This window comes from Accipiter gentilis, chromosome 17, assembly GCF_929443795.1.
Source record: "Accipiter gentilis chromosome 17, bAccGen1.1, whole genome shotgun sequence".
NCBI lineage: Eukaryota > Metazoa > Chordata > Aves > Accipitriformes > Accipitridae > Astur > Astur gentilis.
The window spans coordinates 961023-986405 of NC_064896.1; the positions used below are offsets into that span (position 1 = coordinate 961023).

Consider the following 25383-nt stretch of genomic DNA (forward strand, 5'->3'; position numbering starts at 1 on the left):
ACATGAGACACCCTCTTCTATGACTGTCTTTGACACTGGCAAGAAGACTGCCTGCTGGAAGTTGGAGCCTCAGCCTGCCCACAATAAACAGTAATCTCCTCTGAAACCGAACTTCGGCACAGTGCTTTAGAGATGCTGAGTAGTGCCTTTGCCTCTCTGGCTTGACTCTTAGGTAGGAGTAAGGAAAAGTCTGCTCCACCATGACACAATGCTGAGAACGCGGGTCATGCTCTGGGCTACCTTCCCACGGCCCCAAACGAAGCACGAGTTAGACCAAGGCACCGGGTGCCCCGGGAGGCACCGCTGCAGGCGGTAGGAAGAGTTACGCCAGCATCTCCTGGAAGGGCTGGTCCGGCCATGGGCGTGCAGATCCCCCAGAGACTCTTCCAGCTTTTCCTTACGATTCCCCGATGATGAGAGCTACCAGGTACCCTGGCCAATCCCCCACTGGTCCTGCTGTACAAAACCAGCCAGAGATCAGACACCACCGCGACGGGCACGCACGGGATCCCTCCCTCCCGGCGTGTCTGCCCCACTGCCGCACTCGGTGTGCTCGCTCTCTGCTGTCAGATGCGACACCCAGGAACTTTTCCTTGAGTTTTAGACCGGTAATGATGTGTGTATGTCCCCTCCTCCACTTCATACGTGCAGGCTAACGGCAGCTGGCCTGGGATGGGTCGCAGGACAGCCATCAGCCTTCCTCACAGCGCAGAGCACGCCGAGCTCGCCGCTGGGGAAGGCGACGGCCAAGGAAAATTAAAAAGATGAACAGATACGGAGTAATAGTATGTTTGTAAGAAAATTAAAGATTTGCTCTTCAGATGTTCCAGGCGATGTAGTTAGCAGACAGCTGGCAAATGGGAGCGATTGGAAGTGATGGAATAGATCAAATTATTTAAATGAGGAAAAAAATAAATTCGCCCTAGCCTAGCCCGGCAAGTTGACAAAGCAGCCTACTTATCCGCTGCCTGTGCGGCCCTTCGTCTCTGTCACCGAGGTCATTAAACTCCGGGGCTGCGGAGCCCCGGCCCCCCCACCCCCCCCCCCCACCGCTACCCGCCCGCCGCCCTCGGGGGCGGCCGGGATGCTGCCCCGCCTCGCCCGGCGCCCGGCGGCGGGACCCCCGGGGCCATCCTAGGGGACGGCGGGACCGCCGGGAGCTCGGAGGCCACCGGGCACCCCGGGATCCGCGGGACGGGAGGCCGGCGGGGGCAGAAGGGACGGCGGGGGCTGCCCCCCGGGGAGGGGCTGCCGGGACCCCCGGTGCCGCCTCCGCTGGTCCCCGCCCGAGGCTGGCCGGCCGCCTCCCGCCGCCGGGGCTGCCCTCGCCCCGGGGGGAGCGGGCGGGTGCCGGCGTGTCGGTGCCGGTGCGTGTCGGGGGGTGGGGGGGGGGTGTGCGTGTGTGCGCGTGTGTCGGTGCGCGCGTGTGAGTGTGTGCACGCTCCACGCCGGGGCTTTGCGCGAGCCGCGCGCATCAGCGGTAGGAGGGGACAGAGCCGCTCCTGCGGGCGCACCGGCAGCCCCGGCTCCGCAGGTGCCGCCCGACCGGCGCCGGCACCGACACCGACACCGACACCGGCCCCGGCTCGGAACGGCACGGCACGGCACGGCTGGGCTCGGCGCGGAGCGGAGCGGAGCGGCTGCCGCGGGACGGGCCGGCGCGGCCGCACTAAGATGTGCCATGAGCGGTCCGGCCTCGGCGCCGACCGGCCGCTCCTCCGCCTGAGCCCCGGGCAGCAGCCGCCCGCTCCCCCGCTGCCCCTGGGGCCGTAGGGCCGCGCCGGCCCCCCCGCGCCCTCCCCAACGATGCCCCATCTCTGGCCGGCTCTCCGCGGCGTGCTCTGGGAATACTGGGCAGCGCTCCTGGTCGGCGGCTTCTGGGGCCAGTGCTCGCACGGGATGCCGCATGTCATCCGGATCGGTAAGGGCCGCCTCTCCCCGCCGGGACGGGCGAAGTTCGGGGCGCGGGGCCGGGGCCGGGGGGATGCGCCGACCGGGGACGGGCAGGACGGGGCCGGCGGGCGAGGGGCCGCGTCCCGGCACGGAGGGGTGCCGAGCCGAGCCGGGCCGGGCCGGGCCGGGCCGGGGGGGGGCAGCGCGGCCGGTGCGAGCAGCCGCCCTGGGCGCGGGGCGCTGGGGGTGCTGGGCACGGTGCAAAGAGGAGACGGGGGGTGCTGAGCCCCCGGAGGGGCGCTCTGTCCCCGGAGTCCCCGGAGACCGGGGGTGCCGAGCCGGCTCCGAGGAGGGCTGCGGTGCCCGGTGCGGGGAGAGGTGCTGTGCCAGTGCAAGGCGGGTGCCGAGCCTGCCGCAGTAGGGGTGCTGTGCAGAGGTGCTTTGACCCAGGGCCAGAGGCGCCCGGCACAAGGGACAGGCAGCCCCGGGGCCGGGGCGGGGCGGGGGGGGCCGCGGCACCGAGCCCCGCTGCCCGGAGGGTGCCAGCGGGCTGGCTACGCCGCAGCTGGTGCCGAGGGCCAGGCGTGTTTCATTCAATTTCTGAGGTTCTGGGGAAAATTAATTTTTAATAATGTTACATAAAGTAATTGCACAGATAACAGCTTGGGAAAGAGCCTGCGATCGTTCTTTTTCTAATTAAACGAGATACTTGTTATTAAGCGCGTCATGTAAAGAACGGCACGGATTGTCTGTGACGTCCCGTGTACTTCGCCATCAGTGCACGTTCCCAGGGATTTGCTGTCTGCCCGGTAAAAATTATAAGGACGCGTTTACCTGCCTTTTCAGGGACCAAATTCTAAGCCAGAGAAACTAGTGAAAACCGAACAGATCTGTGAATATTTTAAAGTGGAAAAAAAATAGGTCTTATTTATCCCAGTGCAACTGCACAGCAGCAATGTGAAAGCCAGTAAGAGAAAAATGCCAGTCCTGAGGGACGGCCGCTTTCTGAAGCGAAACACTGTCACCTCCAGCACGGTTTCGAGCAACTGCATGGCCCAGATTGTCTCACGGACAAGGGCTTGATTCCTGCAGGGTGAACATCTGCTCTCCCCTGGATGTCTGTGAAGGCGGCACTCCAGGCAGACGCGGTCCTGCGCGTGCCGTAGTGCCAGAAATGTTGGTGCAAAAGGTTAATGGACCTGCCTCTGGGGCCTGGGCCCTGGCGGCCGCTGAACTTTTGCTAGAGCCAAGCTGCTTGGTATGCTCAGCCACAGCCTGGAACAGCTGGAAATGTTTTGCGCGACACAAACCCACTCCCAGGAAAGCTCCCGATGCCGCTGACGGGGCACGCCGGGCTTCGCCGGTCGGTCCCACCGTGCGAGCAGGGAGGAGGCGTCCCGCTGTGCCGTGGCAGAGGCCCCCCCCGTCTATCCCCAGCCTGTCCCCACCGAGAGCACCGCAGCGCGGCGGCGACGTTTCTCTTCCCAGCGGGTCCCAGGGCGCAGATCCCCGTCGGGACCGTAAGCCGTGTGCCCGGGGGGGTTCCGTCGCAGCTGGGCTGCTGGGCTCGCAGCTCGTCGCGCTTTCGCCTCGGCGGCAGCGGGCCCGATCCTTGGCGGTGAGACCCGGCGTGCCGCCAGGCTGACGCTCCGGAGGAGGCGTGCAAGGGGCGGCTGCTGCGCAAGAAGATGCTGGCAGGGGAAGGGGCTGAAGTCGCTAGGGAGGGCGGGTGCGGGAATGCCAGCGTGGGTCGTGGGAGGCGGTCAGGCCCAGGAGCATCCCCGTGGCTCCGTGGAGACGTTTAGTCTCAAGTCCAGGCGCCTCGGTTGTCCTGAAAATGGATTTTCTGGACAGGGCTCAAAAGCGATCGCACGAAAGGATGGAGGAGCTTTCAACCCGGCAACCGCCGCCGGCCTTTCATCGAAGTCCCCTGGGTTTTGCCGGAGCGCTGCTCCCCTTCGCCCAGAGCTCCCCGGCCCAGCTCGGAGGCCGCCCCGGGAGCCGGGCGAGGGGGGACGCCCGGCGGGGCCGGTGCGGACGCAGCAAGGCGGCGGGCAGGCGGGCAGGCAGGGCTGCCCGCCGTGGGAGCTCTGCCGTGCACCACCTCTGCCAGCACCGCCGAGCCTTCCGCGGGAACGGCCTTGCTTTAATTGCCGAGAAATACCCTAACATTCCGCACCTCGTTTAGCCTTTTCTTGATCAGTAAAATAAGAAACTTAATGATCAGAAAAAGGCTTTAAATGGGGCTGCGGGGAGATCTCTGCTTACCTTCGCTCTCAGCTAAGGCTGGCATAATTTTTACCTCTTTTTCAGCCCACTGGAAAATTGCAGCCTCTTCCCCCTGCATTAATTTGTGCAAAGCTGCCCTGGCTTTCAAGTAATTCTTTTAATTGTTAGGTTATGCCAAGAAGTGGAGAACACTTCAGTAAGCATTGTTTTAGAATGAAAATCAGACCAGAGAGAAAACTGCTAACTTTTCAAGGCTCTCTTGTTTTCCTGTGAAGCTGACTATTAAAATAAATACAGGGAGCGAGATTTAAGAAAGGGAAGGAAAAGCCAAAAGCGGTCTTTCTCTCATGAGTAAAATATAAATATTTAATCTACACATCTGAACATAATCTATACATACAGACATACAAAGAAAATCTGTGCCTCGTTGCTGGATTTTTTTTATTAAGTAGGAATTTGTATCTGAAGCGTATTCGACAGCTGTTCAATTATTATGCAATCTGTTAAATATTTGAAAATGCTGTATCAGAAAAGACCATCTAGACCTGCTGCGTGCTCAAGGTGCTTGATTCAGCTCTGAGTTATTCTGCTATAAAGACAGCTAACTGTAACAGCGTGAGTGGAGTTACTCCATGTTTACACCACTGTGACTGAGAGGTAGTCTGTGATACTGCCAGCCCTGACTGCGGATGAGATCAGTGAGATTATACCTGTTATTAAGTGCTGCACTGAGCAGCCGAGTATTTGCAATATCATGCCCCTCATATAGTAAAAGCAGTAAGTGCAAGATGATTAAGCTACCGTAGATAGCCTATTTATCTAACCTTTCTCTTAGATTAAAAAGCAGTAGTAGCACCCCTTCAAAGTGACAGACGAGAGCTTGATGCCATTTTGTAGAGCCTGGTGGTACCGGCCCTAACAAAGCAAGGTGGGATGACTGGAAACAGTGTCACAGGTGGAGCCTGAAGGACTGGTGTTTCAGAGCAGACTGGTTTCAATTGCCGTGCTTTGCTGAAGCATCATCAGAAATTACTCAGAGTTATTATTTTGATGGATGATGTGTTAGCAAGATATACGTGCAGATCGGATGGATGCCAACGGTTTGAGATTAATAAGTAATTGTAAAAAACAGACCGCAGGAGCCGTCAATCCAATTTTAGCACTTGCATTTGTTGATTAGTGGTTTTGTTTGTATTCAAGTGCTGCTGAGGAGGTGACACCAAAACCGTGCGGCCCTGCTGCCATCGCTTCCCTTGGCCACCCCTGCTCCGGCGAGGAGAGCGGCACAAGAGGCGTCTGCCGCCCCCCCGCCACCCCCTCTGCGGGCGGGTGGGGACAGGCAGGGCCCCCAGCCTACCCTGCGCGGGGGTCCCCCCCAAAACCCCGGCTGCAGGCTCGCCTCGCCCCTCCTCTGCAGGGGAAGCGCGCTGTGCCTGGGAGGGATTTCATTTTGCTTTCTGCCTTTTAAAAGGAAGCACCTTCACCTCTGGGTTCTTGCTTTGGTTCTGGGTTTTTTTGCTAAGGTTCTATTCCCGCTGATATTTGTGGCAATGATTAGACCTCAAGCACGTTTGACAGTCCCACTCTTGTGTCACTGAAGTCGCCGTGAACAGGATCGGGCTCCAGCTAAGCTTTTAAACAAACAGTCCTGCATGGAGGAATTTATCGGATTTTACTTCTTGTAGTCTCTTTCTAAGCCGTGTTTGCATAGAGAAGGGGTCAGGACATTGATTGTTGGTATGATTTGCAAGTAACACAGAAAAGACAATCGAATTGGATTGGAGTCTGTGTGGGAAAAAAAAATCATTGATTACTTTATATAAATACATAGAAAACAAATTTTGTGGATAATTATCCTCCTCTATGCGATAGGCTTTTCTGAGGCTTATTATGCCTGTCTGGAATTTTATTTTGAAATCACCTTCCCACACTCTGCAAATGAAGTTTTATTTTTAAAAATAAAGGCAAAAGCAGGCTTTTCCAGGCTGAAAAAGGCAGTGCCCACAGGGCTGGGAGCTGCAGGGCTATGGGGTATGTGGATGCAGGAGAGGGAATCTGCAGGGAGGCAGCTCGAGCGTTTTTCCGTTCGGCCCGCGCGCGATGACGGGTTTGGCCCGTGTCCTTCGCGGAGGGGTGGGAGGACGGCGCTGGACGGCACCGAGGCCCCACCTGCACCCGCTGATCCCTGGGTGGGGGGTTCTCCCCCAGAACACGGGGCGCGCGCTGGCCGAGACTCGCCCTTTCACCCTTTTCCTCCAAACCGATGGCGGTGCGCGTTTGCGGGACGCCCCCCGGCTGTCCGAGCCCCCCCGTCCTGGGCTGCCCGGGGCCTGGCATCGCCGGGTGCGAAGCAGTGAGGAATCTCTCTCCGTGGCTGGCGAGGCGATGAAACGTGGCGGGGTAGGAGCAGGCAGAAATTGAGCTAAGATCAATATGCTTCCCCCTTCCCGAAGCAAATGGCTTCAGAGAAGCAGCTTCACAGCACCCGAGACCAGCCCACAGGCTCAGAAAATGTTAATTGGGGAAATCTTCCCTGCGGGCAGCCTGGCTGCCCACACCCCCGCCGTTTGCTCCCCGCTTTGGAGGATAAGCACGCGGAAAGCAGAGCTGGGTTTCTCCTGGCCAAGAGGCACCCGGCCGAGCAGCGGGAGCGGGCTCGGACGGACCCCGTGTGCTGCGGGTCTGAACCGGCACCGGCACCCGTGGGTCTCACGCGAGCGCCCGAGAGGAGGATCTGGCCCCCGACCCTCCTGAGGCCGAGCACGCCGATGGGCTGCTTCAGGATTCTGCTTTCTGCCTGCTCGCTGTTGCGAGGAAAGTGCTATTTTTTTGTTTTGTTTTTCCTGGTTTTAAATCACTCTGTTGCTGCCTTTGTGGCTTTTCCTGCGTTTCCGTGTGTGCTTCTGTGGCCACGCACCCATTGCTCAAGCCTTTAATGGTTGATGAAGTTATTTCAGGTCACGAGATGCTTTGTGTGTCAGATAGCGTATTCTAGTAATTTCAGCAGGATATAAGGGTGGCAGTGTAAATTGTTTGGTGGTAAATTAATTCTGAATACATTTGAATAACAATGTTACCTCTTTATCGCAGAATAGTCTAATTATTTGATCTTGGCATCCTCTTGAGAACTTCATACAGGAAATTAAGATCAAACCGCAAACCAGAATAAAATAGGCCCTCATTCATCACAGGGCAGGAGTACCGCCAAAATAAACAGACCTACTTAGTGCTGGGCTGCTTCCTCAGAGCGGGCACGTTCCCCCGACCGCGCGCACCAGCACATCGACATCCCCACGGGCTGGAAGGCGGCAGATTTATGCAGAACTTGAGCAGTGAAGGACCCTTGCGTGGACTTTCGTGCACGGATGGACGTGGCTGCTCTGCCCTGCGCCTGGCACCTGCCTCTGCCCCGGGGGGGACACGCTCGCCTTCGCAGGGAAACCTGCCTGCTCGTGCCGCGTCGCCACTTCGGGTTTTGTCACCGCCTCTTCAAACTTAGTCTCTCCATCTCTGGCTGTTTTTATTGATGCAACTAAACGGAGGTTGATGCTATGAAAAGATTGCCGTAACGCCTTCACGACGCAGGCGCGCACGGAACAATATTAAAAGTCATTCGATCTCCAGCAAAGTTGGGTCTCTCTTGCCCTGGTAAATGAAGTGCTCCTTTGGTACAGATCAGCAGTTTCACTAAATCAGCAACCCTAAATGAAATCCAGCTTTTCCTTCCCTCGTCTGCCGTCAGTAGGGTGCCAGAAGTCAGTGCCGGGCTGGCAGCTCAGCCTGCGGGCCCAGCATCAGCAGAGGGCACTGTGCCTCACCGCCGCTCGCCCTGCCTGGGTGTTTCTGGCCACCTTCCTCCTTCCAGCTCCTGAGCGCCTCTTTCTTGTATTGGCTATCATCCCTAATTTCCAAGCATTTGCATGGAGTAGCTCTGCCAGAATAGCTGTGATGCTGGAGTCTCTCGTGGAGACACAATAGCAAATAAAACCCGACACTGCACAGTCTGTTCGTAGCAAGCATTAAGCCTCATAATCCAATGTATTGCGTTTCTCCACCGGCTATGCTGTGCGATCTCCTTTCCCTCATTTTGGCTACAGGTTTAATGTGATGCCGTCGAGACTTCTTTTTTCCTTTGCATACTTAGAAGACAGGCTGGTGGAAATCTCTGGGTAAGGCAGATAACGGGTTGAAAGCACTAGAACTCCGTGGGCGAGGGGGGAGAGAGGCAAACATTGGAGAGGAGCTGAGGGCTGAACGCGAGGAGAGAAACTGCACTATGACGACGTTGCCAAAGGGAATAGATGTGGAAGGAGAAGCGCTGGTTGTCTTAAAGCCATGAGAATTGAAGTTGCTGTGACCGCAGATGTTGCTGTTCGCAGCGACTGCATGGGGGATCCTGACGCTCCACCAGTGAATACTACAGGCTTCTGTGCCCCTTAGAGACTCGAGCTTGTTTTTTCAGGCTGGGATTTTCTCAGTTTGGGCTGATGCAGAGGCAACTCAGATGTGATGGGGCTTCACACATTACTACTGCTGCCCATTAACAGTAAAAGCAGGGATAATGTGCTAGTATTTATTACTCATAGTAAAGCCTAAAACCAATGCAGATCCTTACCGCAAGCAAGAGCTCTTAGAGCAGATGGAAGGCTCAGTTCACTGCTTTGTCTTTGCTCCAGCACCAGCTTTTCTTTGTGGCTGCCTCCATTAGCCCCTTTTGCTCTCGCCTCCTGCTGCCCCCCCCTTGCTGTGCTGCCCCGCAGGGAACCTTCCTCTGACATTACAGCTTCATTTCTCAGGTTTGTACTACAAGACGCTCGCCATGTCGAGCGTTACCCGAGTGTTCAGCAGCATCAGTCCTTGTGCTTTAAATCTGCAGCAAGTCATTGTGCATACATACGCAAGTTATTCTGTTATTCTGGGAGGGAAGATAATCAGGAAAATGCTGTTCGGCTGCAAACACTGCTCAGGAGAGCCATGGGGTACCCATGCCTCAGAGGCAATCCCCAATGCTGCTCTGAACTTCCCCCTACACATACCAAATTGTTTAGCCTCTGCAGCAGGGTAAATAAGGAGAGGAAAGCAAACAGTGGCCGTTGGTGACAAAAGGCCACCTTGCTGTATCTGTACTATTTAATATTTTAGCCCAGGGACCTGGTCAGACTTTGGTTTTTGTTGCTGTGCCCCAGCCAACAACCAGCACCCCTCAGTGTGGGGTCAAATGCCTAGAATAAAAATCAGAATTGTGAAGTAGTAAGGGAGCAACCGGCACATTCGGTATTGCCTCCTTGGGGTTGGGATGTTCACGAAAGCATCGTGACCTGGAAAACAGCCGGAGGGTCTGGGCTTCCAAAGACTTGGGCTGTGTGGCTCTGGCCCCGGAGTGGTCTTGGCTAGGGACACACGTCTCCATCGCTCAAAGTCTCGGGCTATAGCACGCAGTCAGTGGTACGGCCAGAGCTGCACGATGTCCGAGAGCAGTGCTGCAGCGTGCAGCATTACTGCAGGTCACCCTTCTGTGGCTGTCATAATACAGATTATTTGCTGCACACAGGTTGGGGGGATAGCAAACACCTCAATACTTTCCTTTTTTAAATAGCAAGCTGGGCTGTGCTAATTCACCTAGGAGAGTTTTTCTCCACCGTGTCTGATGTAGAAGACCCACCAGTTATTTCACTTTATGAGGCTGTTTTCTGTCACTATGCGCTGCTGGTAAATACTTCACTGGCATGGAACCCATCTTGCTGGGGATGCAGGAAAGGAGGAAGGCAGAGCGGTCTCGGGAAGGCGGACAGCCCGAGCAGGGCAGAGCAGCGCATCGTGTAGCCTCGGGTAACGAGGCACCAGCACAGAAGAGAGGGTTCTCTTGGTGATCACGGAGTTTAAAATAATGAGATGAAAAGGATGCTGTAGGAGTGGTGGAATAAATATGCCACAATGCTTAATAGCACAAAAGGCAAAGGGGAGGAAAAAGGAAAGACAAGATTTCTGGCTTCTTGATTAGAGGTCCCCTAAAGGGGGAGACCGTGAAGCCTGGGCATCAGGAGGAGAGGGACTGCGCAGTAACTACTCCCTTGAAAAGTCACTCTAGTGAGGCACAGGGTGCTGCACGATGGTGATAAACTGTAAAGATCCGGGCACAGGAGACTTTGGGAACAGGGCTCTGGCTTTCAGCTACAATTTGCTCCTTTGGATTTGCAGGTAAAGGCTCTCCCAGGCAGGCCAAAAGATGCTGTAACACATTTTGTCAGCTGCCTGGGCGTGAGCATGACTTTGGGATGAGATGGCTCACTTGGGTGTCGCACAGCGGGAGCAAATGGAGCCTCCCTGCCAGGCTCCCTGCCAGGCTCCCCAGGCAAGCCCACAGTCCGGGCAGTGGGCAAGTGCTCCTCCGCCTTGCACCGGACACCGGCGCTGCTGGTGAGAGTCTGGAGAGGCACTGGCTGGGGTCTGGCTCAGCCCTGCTGGGAACTGATGCACCAAAGATTCACCCACCTGGAGAAAAAGCCCCTGGGCTGCATTTTTTTCTTTGAAGTCCAGCCTGGCCCTTTGCTCAAGTCACGCTAAGTCTAAAGAGTACACCAAAATGAAGAGTATTTGCACCTTGGATTAGGAGTTTAGTCTGTGTAGTTACTGAGTCAGAAAAACATCCTTGCTCAAGAAAGTTTTTAAGCAGACAAATAAACCAGCTAATATCAAAGGAATAAAAGCAAGACTTAAAAATACATTACTATTCAGATGAATTCTCGAATTTGGGCCTTGCACTTTGCTCATCACTCTGGAACTGGGCACCCAGGGATCCCCACTAAAGGGTATCCAGATTCCCAGGTACCATAGCACTAAGTGCCTTACAAAGGCTCTTGAGACTGATTGATTTAAATTAGCCTTCCATCCTTGACATCTGCAAACAGTAGCTTCAGGAGCATTCATTAGTGCCACTGCAGCAGTTTGGCTTATAACGGTGGTTCCTATGTCCAATAAGGAGTGGGAAGAGGCCGTTGACTGCTCTTACATAGGCCACTGGATGCTCATTAGCTGGTAATGACATTTGATTGTTACAGCACGTCCTTTGTTCAAATTGGGGACTTAGAGGTGAACAGACCAGCTCTTTGAACTGGCTGGTACCCAGGTGAATAGGAATATAAGCTGTTCTTAAAATAACAGAGCTGGTACTACAAAATCCAAATTCAATTAAAGATGTGGAAGTGTATGGTGAGAGAACCAGCGTTGGCTGTGGGCGGCTTTCCCCCACTTTAATGAATAGATGGCTGTCATCTCTTACTTATCTCCCAGGATGAAACAGTAAATAAAATCTGGTATAACCCACAAATTTAGCTGAGTTACGGCTGTCTATTGGGACTGAAGTGTTAGACTTGTTGGTTAGTTCTGCAGTGAATTCAAAGCACTCAGAAGGAAGTCACAGCAGTAATTTTAAATTCCACCCCCTGTGAGACACCGCGCCTGCCTGGGTACCCGGGCTAGGGAATTTTTTCCGCCCTGCAGCAGAAGCTGTGTGTTAGAAACAGGGCTGATTTTGTTATGAATGGAGCAAATGGCTACAGCGCATGCTTAGCCGAGGACCCGAGAACAGATTTTCACATGAAGGACAGACCGGGCTTTGCTTTGGGAGCTGCACACACCACCCCTGCACCGACAGTTCTGCTCCCTGGGTCCAACGCCGCTCTGCCTGCACGGGCGCTCCTCGGGGCGGCACGGCAAACGTGAAACGGCGTCTGCCAAAAGGGAGCTGCTCTGCTGGAAAGTTGGCCTTTAAGTCATCAGTGAAGAATAATGTGTGTGTCTGTATCGCTACGGTGTCTGGGAGTTTGAAAAAAAGATGGCCGTTTTCACTGCCATATAAATAAAGGTTTTCTTTACAGCGAACAGGTGCTGCTTGGTCTGAATCTCTCTGATTCATGCCTCAGTGGAGGGGAATTATTAACCTCTCATATTCCGCACAAGGTGGCTGGCATGTATTTTCCAGTAAAAATTAGAGCAGGTCAAGACCGTTTCCAAACAGTTTCTATAACCATTTGCATTTTTATATACACAGAACGAGTTTTGACAGTGTCACAGGACTGCTGCTGTTTGGGTGACACATGACTGCAGCACGGGCAGCGAGAGGGTCTGGATCCTCCGTGTTGGAGAAGGAGAGACAAACTACCCTTGAAGAGCACAGTATTAGCTACTCTCTCATTGCCTGCCTTGGCTTCTACTTTAGAGTGCAGGCAGCAGAGTTTCTTGGGCAAGAAGGTGGTTTCCAGAGAATTCATGTATTGGCCTTCTGGGGCAGTGTCAGACCTGTAGGACACCCGGCAAATAACGTCTTGCAGCAGTTTTCAGTCACTGCCTGCACACGACTTGGAGCAGTTGCTCTGTTTTCTGTGTTGAGAGTCACAGGAACATTATGGCACCAGGACGTGACCTGGAGATTTGTAGAAATAACTCAGCTCGGCGACATCATAGTCATAACTTGCAGGAATATTTGTATTCTTTCCTCCAGATTCCTGTTACAGGAAGTTTATCACAGACCATTTCAAATGCTTTTCCCCAGAGAAGGCATCCAGCCACTAGGTATTTCCTTTCTAAAGCATGTCTGTTAGCTTAGCTGTTGCTGTTATTTATTAATACTGCTATAAGGCATTTCAATGACATGCTTTGCCTGGGTTTTTTTAAAAGCCTCCGACTTCACCTAGTTCCTCCTCCTTTCCTTCGGAAGCAGAAGTAAGCTCCCTACCAAGAAAGAAACGTGAGACAACCCTGCCAAAGCTGGGCCCAGAAAACCTGCTGGCCAGGTCCTGAGTCCTAGATATTCCATTTTTTTATCTCCAGCTTCCTCTGTTCTCTTTTTTTTTTGCTCCGATTCTTGTGATGTTCCCGATTCTTGTGATGCTCCCGCTCCCTCTGCCCTGCTCTCACTCCACACCCTGGAGCTGGGCTGTCTGCTGGGGGCTCGTGGTGCACAGGCGGGTTTCTCCCCTCCGTACGCCGACGGCGCGGGATGCTCCCCATCCCTGAGCCCGGCTCGTGGCCGGCTGCGGTCACGCTTCAGGCAGCGGGCTGGGAATCGGAGCCTCCCTGCAGCCTCCTGCTTGCCGCAGCATTTTGGGGCACTTTCTTCCTCTCCGGTGATCGGCTGTGGCTCCCCCAGCTCGGGGGTCTCTGCCGGTCACCCTGCCCGCCGGCAGCGCGCCGCTCTCCGCAGGAACGGCCGGAGCAGCCACGTGAGGAAGGTTGACTTGCTCGAGAGCTTTGGGACGTAAACCCGGCCATTTAGCACTGCAGAACTCCAAGGTGGTGTTCTTTCATTGGATGTGCAGCAAAAGGTACATCATGATTAACCTTAAAAGTATAAGCTTTTTCGTTGCCTGTGCAAGACAGATTTATAATATTTTCTCTTTCTTTTTTAACACTGGATTCTTAGTGCAGACAGTGATTTATTGAATAATCAATTTCCTTATCTGTGTAATACATTAAAGTGATCCATCAATGCCAGATAATCAATCCAGCTTGGGATTTTAAGTGTGTAAGAGTGTATGTATGTGTACTTGTATATATATTTTCCTCCCGTATCATTGTCGAGCCAAATAACGTCTCCCTTTCTGTGCTCCTTTTTCAGTGACTTTTGTTTATGGTGTGTAAAAGAAAACCATGACATTATATTACACCTTGTAAGTTTTACGGTACTTGAGAGGTTTATGCCGTATGAATGTAAAGGGCAATGCAATAATGCAAAGGGCAGTGAGACATTTTTAAGCACAGAAGGATACACACGGAGCTGCAGAGATAAATCTGGGTGGATAATCATCCCACAGTGTCTCTCCTATTTATGAGAGAAAAAGACATTCACTGCAAATCATGCTTCAGGTCACTTTTGCCCAGGTCTCTGGCTCTGCTTTGCATTATAGGCTGCTTAAATTGTTCTTAATCTAATTTGGGATCTCTGCCCTGGTACGCTGCCTGTGCTCTGCTGTGTCCTGTGCCCAGTGGAGGGGGGCTCACCCCTGGTGAAGGACAATGTAATTCCCCATCACTTACGTGGTACGTTGGTCTCGTGCAGTTCAAGGACTTGAGTAAATGGAAGATCGTTTGGCTGTCCTCTGTGAGGTCGGAAAGGGTTGATCTAGAGAATTTAACCATGGGACGAAGCAAGAGGAATCACAATTACCAAGCCTGAAGCTTAGAGGTAGTTTAGATGAGGAAGAAGAGCCTGGGTTCAGTCTCCCCACAGTTTGGGTGTTTGCTGCCCGAGTCTGCTCAGTTTGAGCTGGGCAGAAAACTGCCTCTGAGAACAGGTCTGGGAATTTTAGCAAACACTCTCTGTACGAAGAGAGAGACTTCATGGCATCTTGCCGTTGTTTGATTTCTTAAACAATCAAGCAATGAGTCCTTCTCAAATGTGATTATTCAGAATGCAGCATTTGTAATTAGCAGTAGAATTGGAGACTTTCTGAGGTCAAGACAAGTTTTATACATAGGTCACTGTTCCATGTGCTTCATTCAAAATCCAATTTGTTTTGTGGGCTTACGATGGCAGAAACACTGATTATTATGCTATCTCCACATGTTCAGTACTTTCTGCTGCAGGAAAAGATTTTGCCTTAATTACTTTCAGTTTTAACTGTCTGGCACGGAGACAGGATTTTCCTGATTTGAACCATCTCACCCCAAGTTGAAAACTTAACTTGAGACTGGAATTCTTGAGAGCTGGCAAAGCCCCATGGAGTTCCCAAGGTGCAGAAACGGGCTGATGGCGGCATCTTGTTTCCCATCGGCACCAATGGCAGCTCTCCCGCAAGGCGCTTTTAAAGCCTGCACTTGGCAGCTCAGACCACAGTTTGCAAACCCAGGGCCAGGCCCCTCTTTTGGCAGGACGTCCCTGGGATGAGAGGAGGGGAGAGGAGAAGCCGCAGGGAAGTCCTCCGCATCCTTGTCCCTCTCCTCTGGACCCCAGTTCTGCAGAGCCAGAAGCTTCCCTGGAGCTCGCTGCAGACACCTGCACCTCCTGCGGCTCGAGATGCCATCACGGTTCCATTTTTTTAAATTTTTCTTTTTGCAGTATTACTCTTACCATTTTAAGCTGAAACAGGGACCTGTAAAAAGGAGGTTCTTGGTTCAAATTTCTGGTCTATAAAATCTTAAAGGTCTGTTCTTCCTTTATAGGGAAAGAAAACCATTTTCTTCCTCATTTTATGTACTTTTCTTCTTACGAATTTTTATTTCTGCAAGATCAGTTTTTGTCATCTTTACTTATAAGAAATTCAAAATGAGTCCTTGGACGTTTAGCTTCAGGGTGATATCTAGACTTGACTCATAATATTTGAATGGAAATAGGATCTTTAGTTCCTTTTCCTATTCATCTACGTCATGGGGAAAGGGTTGTCCAGAAAGTGTGTTGCAAGATCATAGATGAAGCCGATAACATTTTTAAAAAGGTAGAGCTTGTCTTTACACAGATTATCAACTTCACTTCAGATTAAAGTTGCAAATAAAAGTCTCAAATATAAACAATCCTCTGTTCTTCTGGGAGCTACCTTCAATCCCAGTGGTGTGTTTCAATAGACAAGACTTAACTTCGTACATGTGCCCATCTATTTATAAACTGATCAGTAAAAGGATAGTTATATCCATATTTACTTAATTTTCTTACACATTATTGTGGTGGTGGTTATTTGAGGAAAAACATGAAATATTCTCTTGTCCACAGTGTAACTTTATATGTTAAGTGTGGCAATTTCAGTTGCTGGATCCATTTCCTCCAATTAGAGGGAAAGCAATGGCACACTAAAATCTGAAACCCAGCCTGATTTGCATATCCTTATCTTTACGTTATGAATTCGCATTTAGTTTTAGTACTTTTTGGAGGCAATTCTAACCTAATTAATGTTCACCCGCTTTCCTTCTCTCTCTTACTCCAAGCAACCCCCCCCATACACTTTGAGTGAAGCAACAACTCGACCACACAGATGAGCCACAAGAAAACCCCACGATCCTTGTTCAGGATTTAACCTTGGCAGATGCGACCTGCCACTTAGTCTTGCCTAAATAATAGCCTCAGCCCCCTTGCACGGCAGCTCCCCCCACGCTGTCTTCATTTTGGATGCCAAACTCCACTCCTCACCCTCTGGCCTCAAAAGTGGAGGGAAGAAATTAATACAGTTTAAATCTTGAACAAACTGTACTTTCTCCTATTTTAGGAAAAAAAAAAGCATTCACAGGCTTCCTCAGCAGCTGGTTGGGATTTTTGCTTATTGCCAGTGCTTGGAAACAAAAGGCTTAATATGTTCCTTGTTTCCTAAAGATCCTGCGAGGTGCCAGCAGCCTGGGTGACAGCACTGAGCACATCACTCCGACTGCACCGCAACAGCCCTGACTCCACTCCGATGAGTCTACCTGGGAGTTTTTCCCCTAACCTGGTGACCCTCTATATTTAGTACTGGCCCAGGAGTCAGATCTGTATTTTTTGACTGCATTATTAAGGTCATTCTATGTGGTTACGTGACTCTCTGTGCTTTGTGAGTGTTTGTGGGGAAACCTATTTCCATATAATTATGAAAGTTTATGCCAACAGGACAGTAATTTGTAAATTGTTATGGCAGCAGCATTTTGAAAGAATACACAGAGAAACCAGGGTAATAAAACTTGCCATTGAGGGAGTGGACTTGTGGGTCCTGGAAATAATTCTTGTCCAAGGATTATTTATGATCATTACACACCAAAATGTGGTTTTGCATTTTTATTGCTAGCAAATTACTTGTAAAACCACTAGGGAGCTAATGATTTTTCCTTTGTGGCCATGCTACTTCGTTTTGTTGTTTTACATATACATTTTTGCGACCGGTTAAGCCATCACTTTTGATTTATAATAACAATAATTATTTCTAAATAGCCTGGGTGTTAATGGGTTAACCATCCTTTGATTTCAGCTACCCAAAACTAGGTGACAGCGATGGATTTCAAAGGGAGAATGGCTGGTGGTGCCTGGGCAGGTTTTTCTCTGGATTTAGCTTTACTGGTGCTAACTACCTCTAATGGGGAGCACGGATTATTTATGTTCTTCAGTAGCTTCTCATTAATTTTACAGTGCACTTGGTCGAAGATTCCCTATGTCTTGGCTTCTTCATTAGCGTTACCTGTTCAACGGTGCAGAGTAATGGGAGTGACTTGCTTCAGGAAGGAACATTTGAATTCAGGTTCCTTTACAGGAGGAGAAAAGGAGGAGGAAGCTCTGGGCAGCTCCAGTGGGAAGGTGGGAGCGGGGGCAAGATTCCGGAGACTGTTCGGTCTGGCACGGGTCGGCGGGGACTCGGTGCCCCGAGCAGCGTGCTCCGGTCGCTCAGGACCGGTTGCTGGTGCTGAAGCGTCCTGGATGCGACCCCGGCAGTACCGCCACGACCCCGCCGGGGACGCGCAGTGGCTCGTCCAGCCCAGCGCCAGCGAAGGGTCTGTGGGCGCAGAGCCGGGGCTGCTCCGGCTCCCTGCCCGCCGCCGCCGGGCGCTGCTCGGGGGTGTCCCCTCTTTACGTCCTCTCCTCCAAATGGCGAGAGACGCGGTCTGTGCCGCGGGTGCCGGTTTGCAGAGCGGCGGCAGTTTACCCAATTACTCCTCAGGACGCGCCGATCGTTCCTTGTAAGAACACCGTGGCTGCAGAGAGCAGCAGGCAGCTCAAGACCAACCTTAACACGAAGGTTAAGCGAGTCCTAAATTATCCACTGCCATGGTTACGGCGGCGATTACTCCTGTTGTTTCTGATGTGCCGTCTTAGAAAGGCCCTCCCGGTGCAACGTAGGTGAGAGCTGCCTGCCAGGGATCAAAGCTTGGTGGCAGGCCATCTACTGCGGTCCCTCCCGGAGCCCTTTACCCTGATCTGGTATTCCCTGGACACAAAGAGCAAATGGATGGAAACGTTCGTTAGATTTTGGGGGCCGTGGGACATTTATATGTTCATTACCAATGTCAGCGACAAAACCAGCATACGACTAATTGCATTTTTGATCGTAATATAGCGATTTGTTAGAGCCGCATTTCCTTTACAGATTTTCAAAGCCTTATTTTTAGAAAAGTATTTTTTTGATCTTTCGTTAGCTCCTGTTCTGCTCTGTTACAGACTCCCCGCATGGCTTTGAACAAATGACTTTGCTCTTCTGTGCCTTAATTCTGTACTTGTAAAATAGGGCTAAGCGCACTCCCTGCTTCTCTGGGCTGTGGTAATGGTGAGGGTTTTAAAGACTGACACGAGGATGTAAATAGCGGAGATTGCCGCACCAAGGCAGGGTCTTTGAGGCAGAGCAAATAGATATGAGCAGGCACAACCCTATTAAACCAGTGAAATACTGAGATTACAACCCGGGACTCTCTGACTGGAGTCATTCTGAAAAAAAATGACTATCCTAAATATGCTTAACTGCTTATTTAATGTAGATTTAAAAAGTTATTTATTGAAATTTAACAACTGTTTACTCAATATGGGACTGTAAAGCCTTAAAAACATACTCTTAATAATCCCTTGGTATTTAACTAATGTACAATAGTGTGTGCTATTACATCCCAATTAAATCCCTATTTGAGACACTTAATTAAAGAGGAGGCTATAATAAGCTCCCGATCATTTGGCTCCCCAGCCAGATCCATCCGATCAAGGATTCTGCGCGTCAGTCGGTGCCAAGCGCATCCTGGAGCAGGCGTGCCCGCAGCGCGGGGCTGTGCTGCAGCGGGGCGTGCGCGGGGGGCGCCCGGGGGGCTCGAGGGGCAGGGACGGGGGGCTGCTGCCTGCAAGACGCTGACCGCGCGGCGCTCGGGTCTTGGGAGCAGTTCCTGCCCCGTACACGACGGCTTCGATCCTGGGGTCGGCAGAGCCAAGGTGCTGCAGGAGAGAGGTCGGGCTATGGATGCTTCACGCCTCTGGGCGCCAGAGCTCTCCAGGGACTGGAACGTCGCTGGGGTCCACACGGGTGGAGGACGCTCCTCAGAAGCAGCAGCTGATAACGGCAGCTTTGGCTTTATCACTGCCATGGGGAGAAGCGTCAGGCCGTTCCCCTGCAGGAGACACCACCAGCTTCGTGGCCCCTTTTGGCCAGAAGTCCTGGTGTGAAGGAGCAATCTTGGAAGGCGCAGCCAAGTCCAAAATATTGCGTGATGTCTATGGGAACCTTGGAAATCCTGCGCTGCTGCCTCCCTGCTGGGTGTCTGAGCAGCACTCTGCCCTGGACTCTTCTGCAGTTGGGAATCATAAAACTGGCAAACAGTGACATGCCTGTATCGTTATCCTGTCCTGTGCCAGGCTTTCACAGGCAGGCTGCATTGGAAAGAGCCCTCAGGACATCCGTCTGAAGACAGCTGCTTGCCATCCAGCCAAGTGACTTCTCTCTGCCTCTCTTTAAAAAAAATAAATCCCAGCCCCCTATAATTCAAGCATGTTTGAAATAGGAAGTGACAATAGCTTTGTGCTAGCTCCACAGCATGTGATGTTAATTTGTATAAGTGATTTTTTTTGGTTTTAATTATCAGGCTGAGATTCAAAACTGAGGAATATGGGGACCCCACGAGGCATGCTTGACTGTTTCAAGGATGGAGTTTGTTTGTTTATTCAAGTGCTTAAATATAGCTCTTAATTGTGTGGCTGATACTACAGTACAGTGTAAAAAAAAAAAAAAGGCAGGATAAGAGATTGGCATCCAGGAGCCTCAGGTCAGGTCCCAGCTCTGACAGAGACCCTGAGTAGCCTTAGGCAAAATACGTAAGGAAAATACTGTTCCCATTTTGCATGTGGTGGGCAGGGTGCGAGAGGGAGTAAATGCTACTGAATTCCGTGGAAAACACACTCGGAGTTCGCTGGACCTTGGGTCGCCCGCCAATGGTCCCTGTTTCTTCTGAAGCCTGTCCCTCCTTTGCAGCCCCCGGAGGCGGGGGCTGGCTGCGCCTGCCTGCGCACGGTGCCCGACGGAGGCCCCTGGGCAGCACTGTGAGAGCAACGGATGATGTGGGAGGAAAAAAGACACTTTCGCCTGTATTTTTGCGTAAAGAGCTGCCCTTCGGTGTGTAACTACCCTCTCCCCCGGAATCCAAATGCTTCCAGAGACCGGGGGGCTCGCAGGCTTCTAGAGCGTGTGTGCTGCATCAGCGGGGTCCTCGCCCCATCCTGCACGGCCGCTGGCTGCTGCGGTGAAGTTGTGTAACTTCACCGGAGTAAGAAGGAAAGGTGGGGACCAGCGGGTTCCGAAAGCAGCTCCGCCGGCAGCTCCGAGACACCTCTGCTCTTCGGGTCCCCGTCCAGGGCCTCGCCGCGTCGCTGGGTGCAGCAGCTCAGGGCTAGTGAACCACAGAGCAAACCAAATGGATTTACAACCGTAGTGGCATTTCTCCTAGAGAGAATTGATGCCCTTGTTTCCTTTTGTAGGCAGATAAAAAAAGTACAGCGAGCTCTGTGATGTGGCAGCTCTTTGGACTTTGCTGAGGATTTTGAGGCAAGCCGTGGTTTATGAGCAGCCCATTAACACAGTGCACACTGTGTCTCATAAAAAATCCCGTTTTCCCCATTTCAGCTCTACAGTTGTATTTCATTTGCAGTCTAAATCTAATAAGAGGATGAGCAGAGGTTTTGGCAGGGAACCGTCCCTGTCCTGGGAGTGGCGACCGAGGCAGCCGCATCCCGGCAGTGCGGGCGTGGGGCTGGATGGATGCGGGAGGGAAACCCAGAACAAGCTGCCCTCCTCTCCCAGGGCGGCACAGCTCCGCGGGGCTGGAGAAGTCTGTCCTCTGGGGACCTCGCTTAGGAAAAGACGCTCCGAAGTGAAAGGGAAACATGAACATCCACTCCTTTTGTTGTTGTTGTTCCCACTCCTTTAAAATAATGTTTAGATTTCATGTATCGCTAATTACATACACTAGTGTAGCGTGGTATTTAATGCCAGCCAGTGATGGATGCTCTATAATCTTATATAAGAGACAGCACATTTGTTTTCTAAGGCTAACTGCACACAATCTGTTATTGTATAATGCTGAATACTTGGAGGGTTGGTGCCTTTCAGTGTTAAGCATAAAAGCCAGGCCACCCCGACAATAACGTTCATTAATCAGGCTTCCCTAGTCTGCAAGCATCGGAGACCACGATGTCTTCTTTGTACGTCAAAGCTTGCTAGGATTACACTTTGAAAAGCCTCCCACCGATCTTCCATTCTTTCATTTTTCTTTATTTAGTTTAAATGGGAAAATATCCTCCCAGTACAGCTACCATCATTTTAGTTGCATCTCCACACATTTCTTTTAAACTAACAGACAGCTTAAAGGAGGGGAGGGAGAAGCAGCTGCAACTTGCTGGGAGAGGAGCGAACTTCACTTAAAGAGGATTCAGCTTCTTTTGTTTTTCACAAGAGCTTTTGAGTGTTTGGAGCTTTAAAAAATACGGCCACTTATTCAGACTCCTGAAACATAGATTTAGGGGAGAGGTGTTTTGAGGGCTTTCAAGAGATTTAGAAGCACGAGTGAAGGTCACACAGAGCTCTGCTGGCTGGCATGCTCTGCAGCATTCTGCAACCTCCTGCCGGAACCACAATTTTGGTGCTTCAGCTCAAGTTTCCATAGCTGTCTGGAGTTTTAGATATAGCCCAAACTCCTTAACTCTCTGAGCGGATGAAAATTACAATACACAGTATCACTCCAAAATGAGCCTGCTTTTATTTAGGTGCCTAAATATGTCCAGGCTTTCAGAGCTGCTTCCCAAGTGGAATCGCCCCTGTGGCAGGGAGGGCAACGGCCTGAGTGAGGGTATCAACTGTCTGCCGAAAGAAATGGGAACGGTGGCTAAGAGGGAGTGTGACCGAGTGCCCAGGGCAGGATGCTTTACTCGCTAGGCTGAGACACTGGGTTTGAGGAGACCCGGACTGTGTCCCCAGGGATACAGGCTCTGTCGGGGCGGTTCATCCTTGGTTCTTGGGCAACTTCAGCGGGGACGTGCGTGCAGCGCCCAGGCTTTGCAAATGCAGCGCACAGCTAAGGCATGGCTGGTCGCCTAGTTTGCTAGTGTTCCTAGGGGTAGGAGAGGCTAACGTTTCATGGTGTTCCTTAGGGAGAAGGACTTGCCACAGTGATTTAAGGCACTTTGGAAAAAAAACAAAACAAACAAGAAAAGCCAACCAAACTTGGACTGCAGCTGAACACTTTGGTGTCGAGCAGTGTGTAACCTTGACCTCACTCAAGCTGTATTTTTCTCCTGGAAGTCAGTCTCAGAGCTCCCTGTCTGTCCTTGAGGGGCAGTTTCTCAATGGAGACAGGACTCTTGCGAGCTGCTAGCCGTAATAAAACTAATTGTTAGATTGTGTCTGAGCAACTCCAAAAGTTGCTAGTAACAGCTATGTCAGGCCATTACAATCAACATAATTTTAGCTTTAATTGCCAAATACTGCTGTAGAAAGAACAGTTGTCTTCCTGCTCTGAGTCCGCACAGTTGCTCTCCCAGGTTTCAAGATGCAGTGAAAGTTTTTGGGTTGTTTTTTTTTTTTGCACTGTACGTTTCAAATGCTTCATTGTCAAACTGGTTAAAAGCCCTTATTTATAAAATGTGTGCGTCTCTTTCAGCTTAACTGAAAAGGCATTAAAATAACTGCAGCTGTGGAAAGAATAATTACAGCGAGATTTTGTCAAGGACTCTCTTGTCTCATGTTGCCATCTGTGACATGGTGAATGCAAAGATCATTTTAAACATAGGCAGTTAATGTAGAGAATAATTTGAGAGCTTTAGATATTTATGGTAAATTATTTAACTTTATTGTTTGGTTTTATGGCCTCATTATTCCATGTAGTAAGGATCTCTGCATTTTGTGTTGTTCTGCACTTTGATTTTCACTTTGTGGTGGAAAAGTACACTGCAGTAAAAGTAGCACTTCACACGTTTCAGAAGTGTTTCAAGGAGACATCATATTAATCAGATTATTTTCATGCTCTTCAGTATCATCCTCGATGCCTTTAAAAAAGATTTTAGAGAAAGATCTTATTATTGACCAGGTGTTAATAGTCAGTCCTTCAAGCATGGGCAGTGACAGGGGCTTGTAAACACCACATTTTCGCATTAATTTTCTCCTGTCTCTTAGAATATTATTTTTGAGACCCCCACTAAGAGGACATTGCTGCATTATTTCCTTCAACAACCCCCTAACTGCCAAATTAAGAACAGACTGTCGCACTGGAACTGAGTAATTGGCTGCCGGAGACACAGAAAAAGGGGACTTGCCTTTACTGATAGTCGCTGCTCTGTAAATGGGGCTTATGGCGGAGCAAAGTTGGCTGTGCTTATTAATCAAATTAGGGCACAAGCAGCCCATGGGGCCGGCTCCTGCACAGGGTGCCGGGCTCTGCCGTGCTCCCGGGGCTCCTCCGTCTCCGTCTCCATCTCCTGCTGCTGCGCGTGCGCCCGCTGCCGCCGGCCCGTCCTGCCCTGGTGTCAAGGTGGGGCAGCAGATGCTGTGCGAGCATTTCCCTCCTGATTCTCCAGGTTGCAATTCCTTCACTTGGCTCGCAGTGAGGTTTGAGCAACTTTCTCTTAAGGAGGTTGTCTCCAGGAGGAGACCGAGATGGGGGTGAGGGCTCCTTGGGTACGGCGCTGGTGTCCTTGCAGCTGGCTGCATCTGCTCCTCGCTGTAGATCCTTACTATAAAACACCCAAACAGCTTTTAACGAGCAATCTGGGGGATGGTTCTGCTTACAGAGGACGAGGTTTGCTCCTTTGGGGAAACTTAATGTGGGTCCATCTGAAAAGTGTCTAACAGCTCTTCCCTCAGTGGTGCTGCACAGCCCATCCTTAACCCCACGGTGAAGCGCAGCAAGTGCCTCCAGCCCTCCTTCCCTGCTCCTGCAGTGTTTCCACAAGCCCACGGATACCCGAGGCAGCCCAGCACAAGTATTTTGTCGGATGTGAACTTTTCAGTGGAATCGAGATCATTTTTCTGACAGCTGAAGGCCACAGCTCCGTTGCACGGCTGCAGTCCTTGGCAGCCACCTTTGGAGTACGCGAAACAGAAATAGGAAGGGACGAGCAACTGCCCGTTTGTTCTCGCAGAAGAGCCCTTTTCCCACCCAGCCCGCCCGCTGCACCCTGTGGCTGTGCGTGCCCTCTGCAGCGCCTCAACATCTGGATCTCCTTCTGGCTCGCTAACAGGCTCTGTCCATGCTAACGAGGCGACCGCACCGCAGCCCATCCACCCAGAAAGGCACCACGTTCTCCATCGACCGCCGGCCTCGGCAGGGTCCCGGCGAAGGGGCACAGCCGCTCTAGCTCGGAGCACTGCCCTGCAGATGAACATTTGTCTCTGAGAGACGAGAGGTGGGCAGATCTGGAAACCATCTGAGAGCTGAAACGCTGGAGGAGGTGGGCAGGGGACGGCCAGGAGCGCGCGGTGCTCGGGCGTGTTGCGGCAAGCGTGCCAGAAACTCAGGCTTAGTGCAGCTGATGGCACAGAGGTGGCAAATCCGGTAGCCGTGGACTTACTACAAGGTGAACTAAACTGGGAACAAATGTGTGGGCTATGGACTAGTAGGGAAGACACCAGGTCACGTTAATTTTCCTACCTATACTACAGCCCCGGGGTGATGCCCTGTTTGCCCTCGGCCATCCAGGTGACACAAGAAACCCTCAGGAGGTTCTGCCTGAGCCTCGCTTTCCACCCCAGGCTGTAAAGGAGGCTTTGCCACATTTGGCTCAGTCTTTCACATTTCAGCACCTAAAATTAGATCGCTAGCTCCATCCCTGCGCAATTTGAGCACTTAGCTTTAGAGAGGCCAACTTGCAAACATTTGAGAGCACCTGGAGAAATATTTGAAGAACAGCATTTGCAAACCCCTGGAAGTTAGAGGCTGCCAGGTGTTCCTTTGTTTAAAGGAAAATTGAGTTTGTGTATGCAGGTGTTTTGTACTATTTAGTAAAGTTTGGTAATTTGTCTATCACTGGTAACTTGCATTGCAAAACAAAGCAGATCTTGGCCGGCCGCTCCTCCCCTTGCAGCAGCGGGTAAATAAGCACGGCTTTAAGTAAGAACTCCCCCAGAGGCAGATGAGTTAGCCGCTCACATCCTAGTATTTTATTTCTTCCTCAGTCACTGCACCACCCGTGTGTCACGCGCGCGATCGGGGTGCTGCTCTCCCCTCTCTGCTCCGCCGGCTGCAGCCGGGCCGGCCGCCTCCTCTGCCGAGACCCCGCAGCACCGGCCGGTTCTGGCAGCACCCAGGAAAGGTGGAGGCACCCAACTTCTTAGCTCTTTTGGGGAACAACTGAAG

The 25383-nt window shown here is 51.7% G+C and overlaps 1 protein-coding gene across 1 annotated transcript in view; it reads left to right on the top strand.

Annotated features, from left to right (window-relative positions):
• The first annotated feature begins 1806 nt into the window (after positions 1-1806).
• The window catches only part of GRIK3 (glutamate ionotropic receptor kainate type subunit 3), a 120761-nt gene continuing 97184 nt past the window's right edge, over positions 1807-25383 (top strand). Inside the window, exon 1 of the mRNA XM_049819969.1 lies at positions 1807-1921. Within this exon, the coding sequence (XP_049675926.1) occupies positions 1807-1921 (115 nt within the window). The remainder of the gene's footprint in view (positions 1922-25383) is intronic.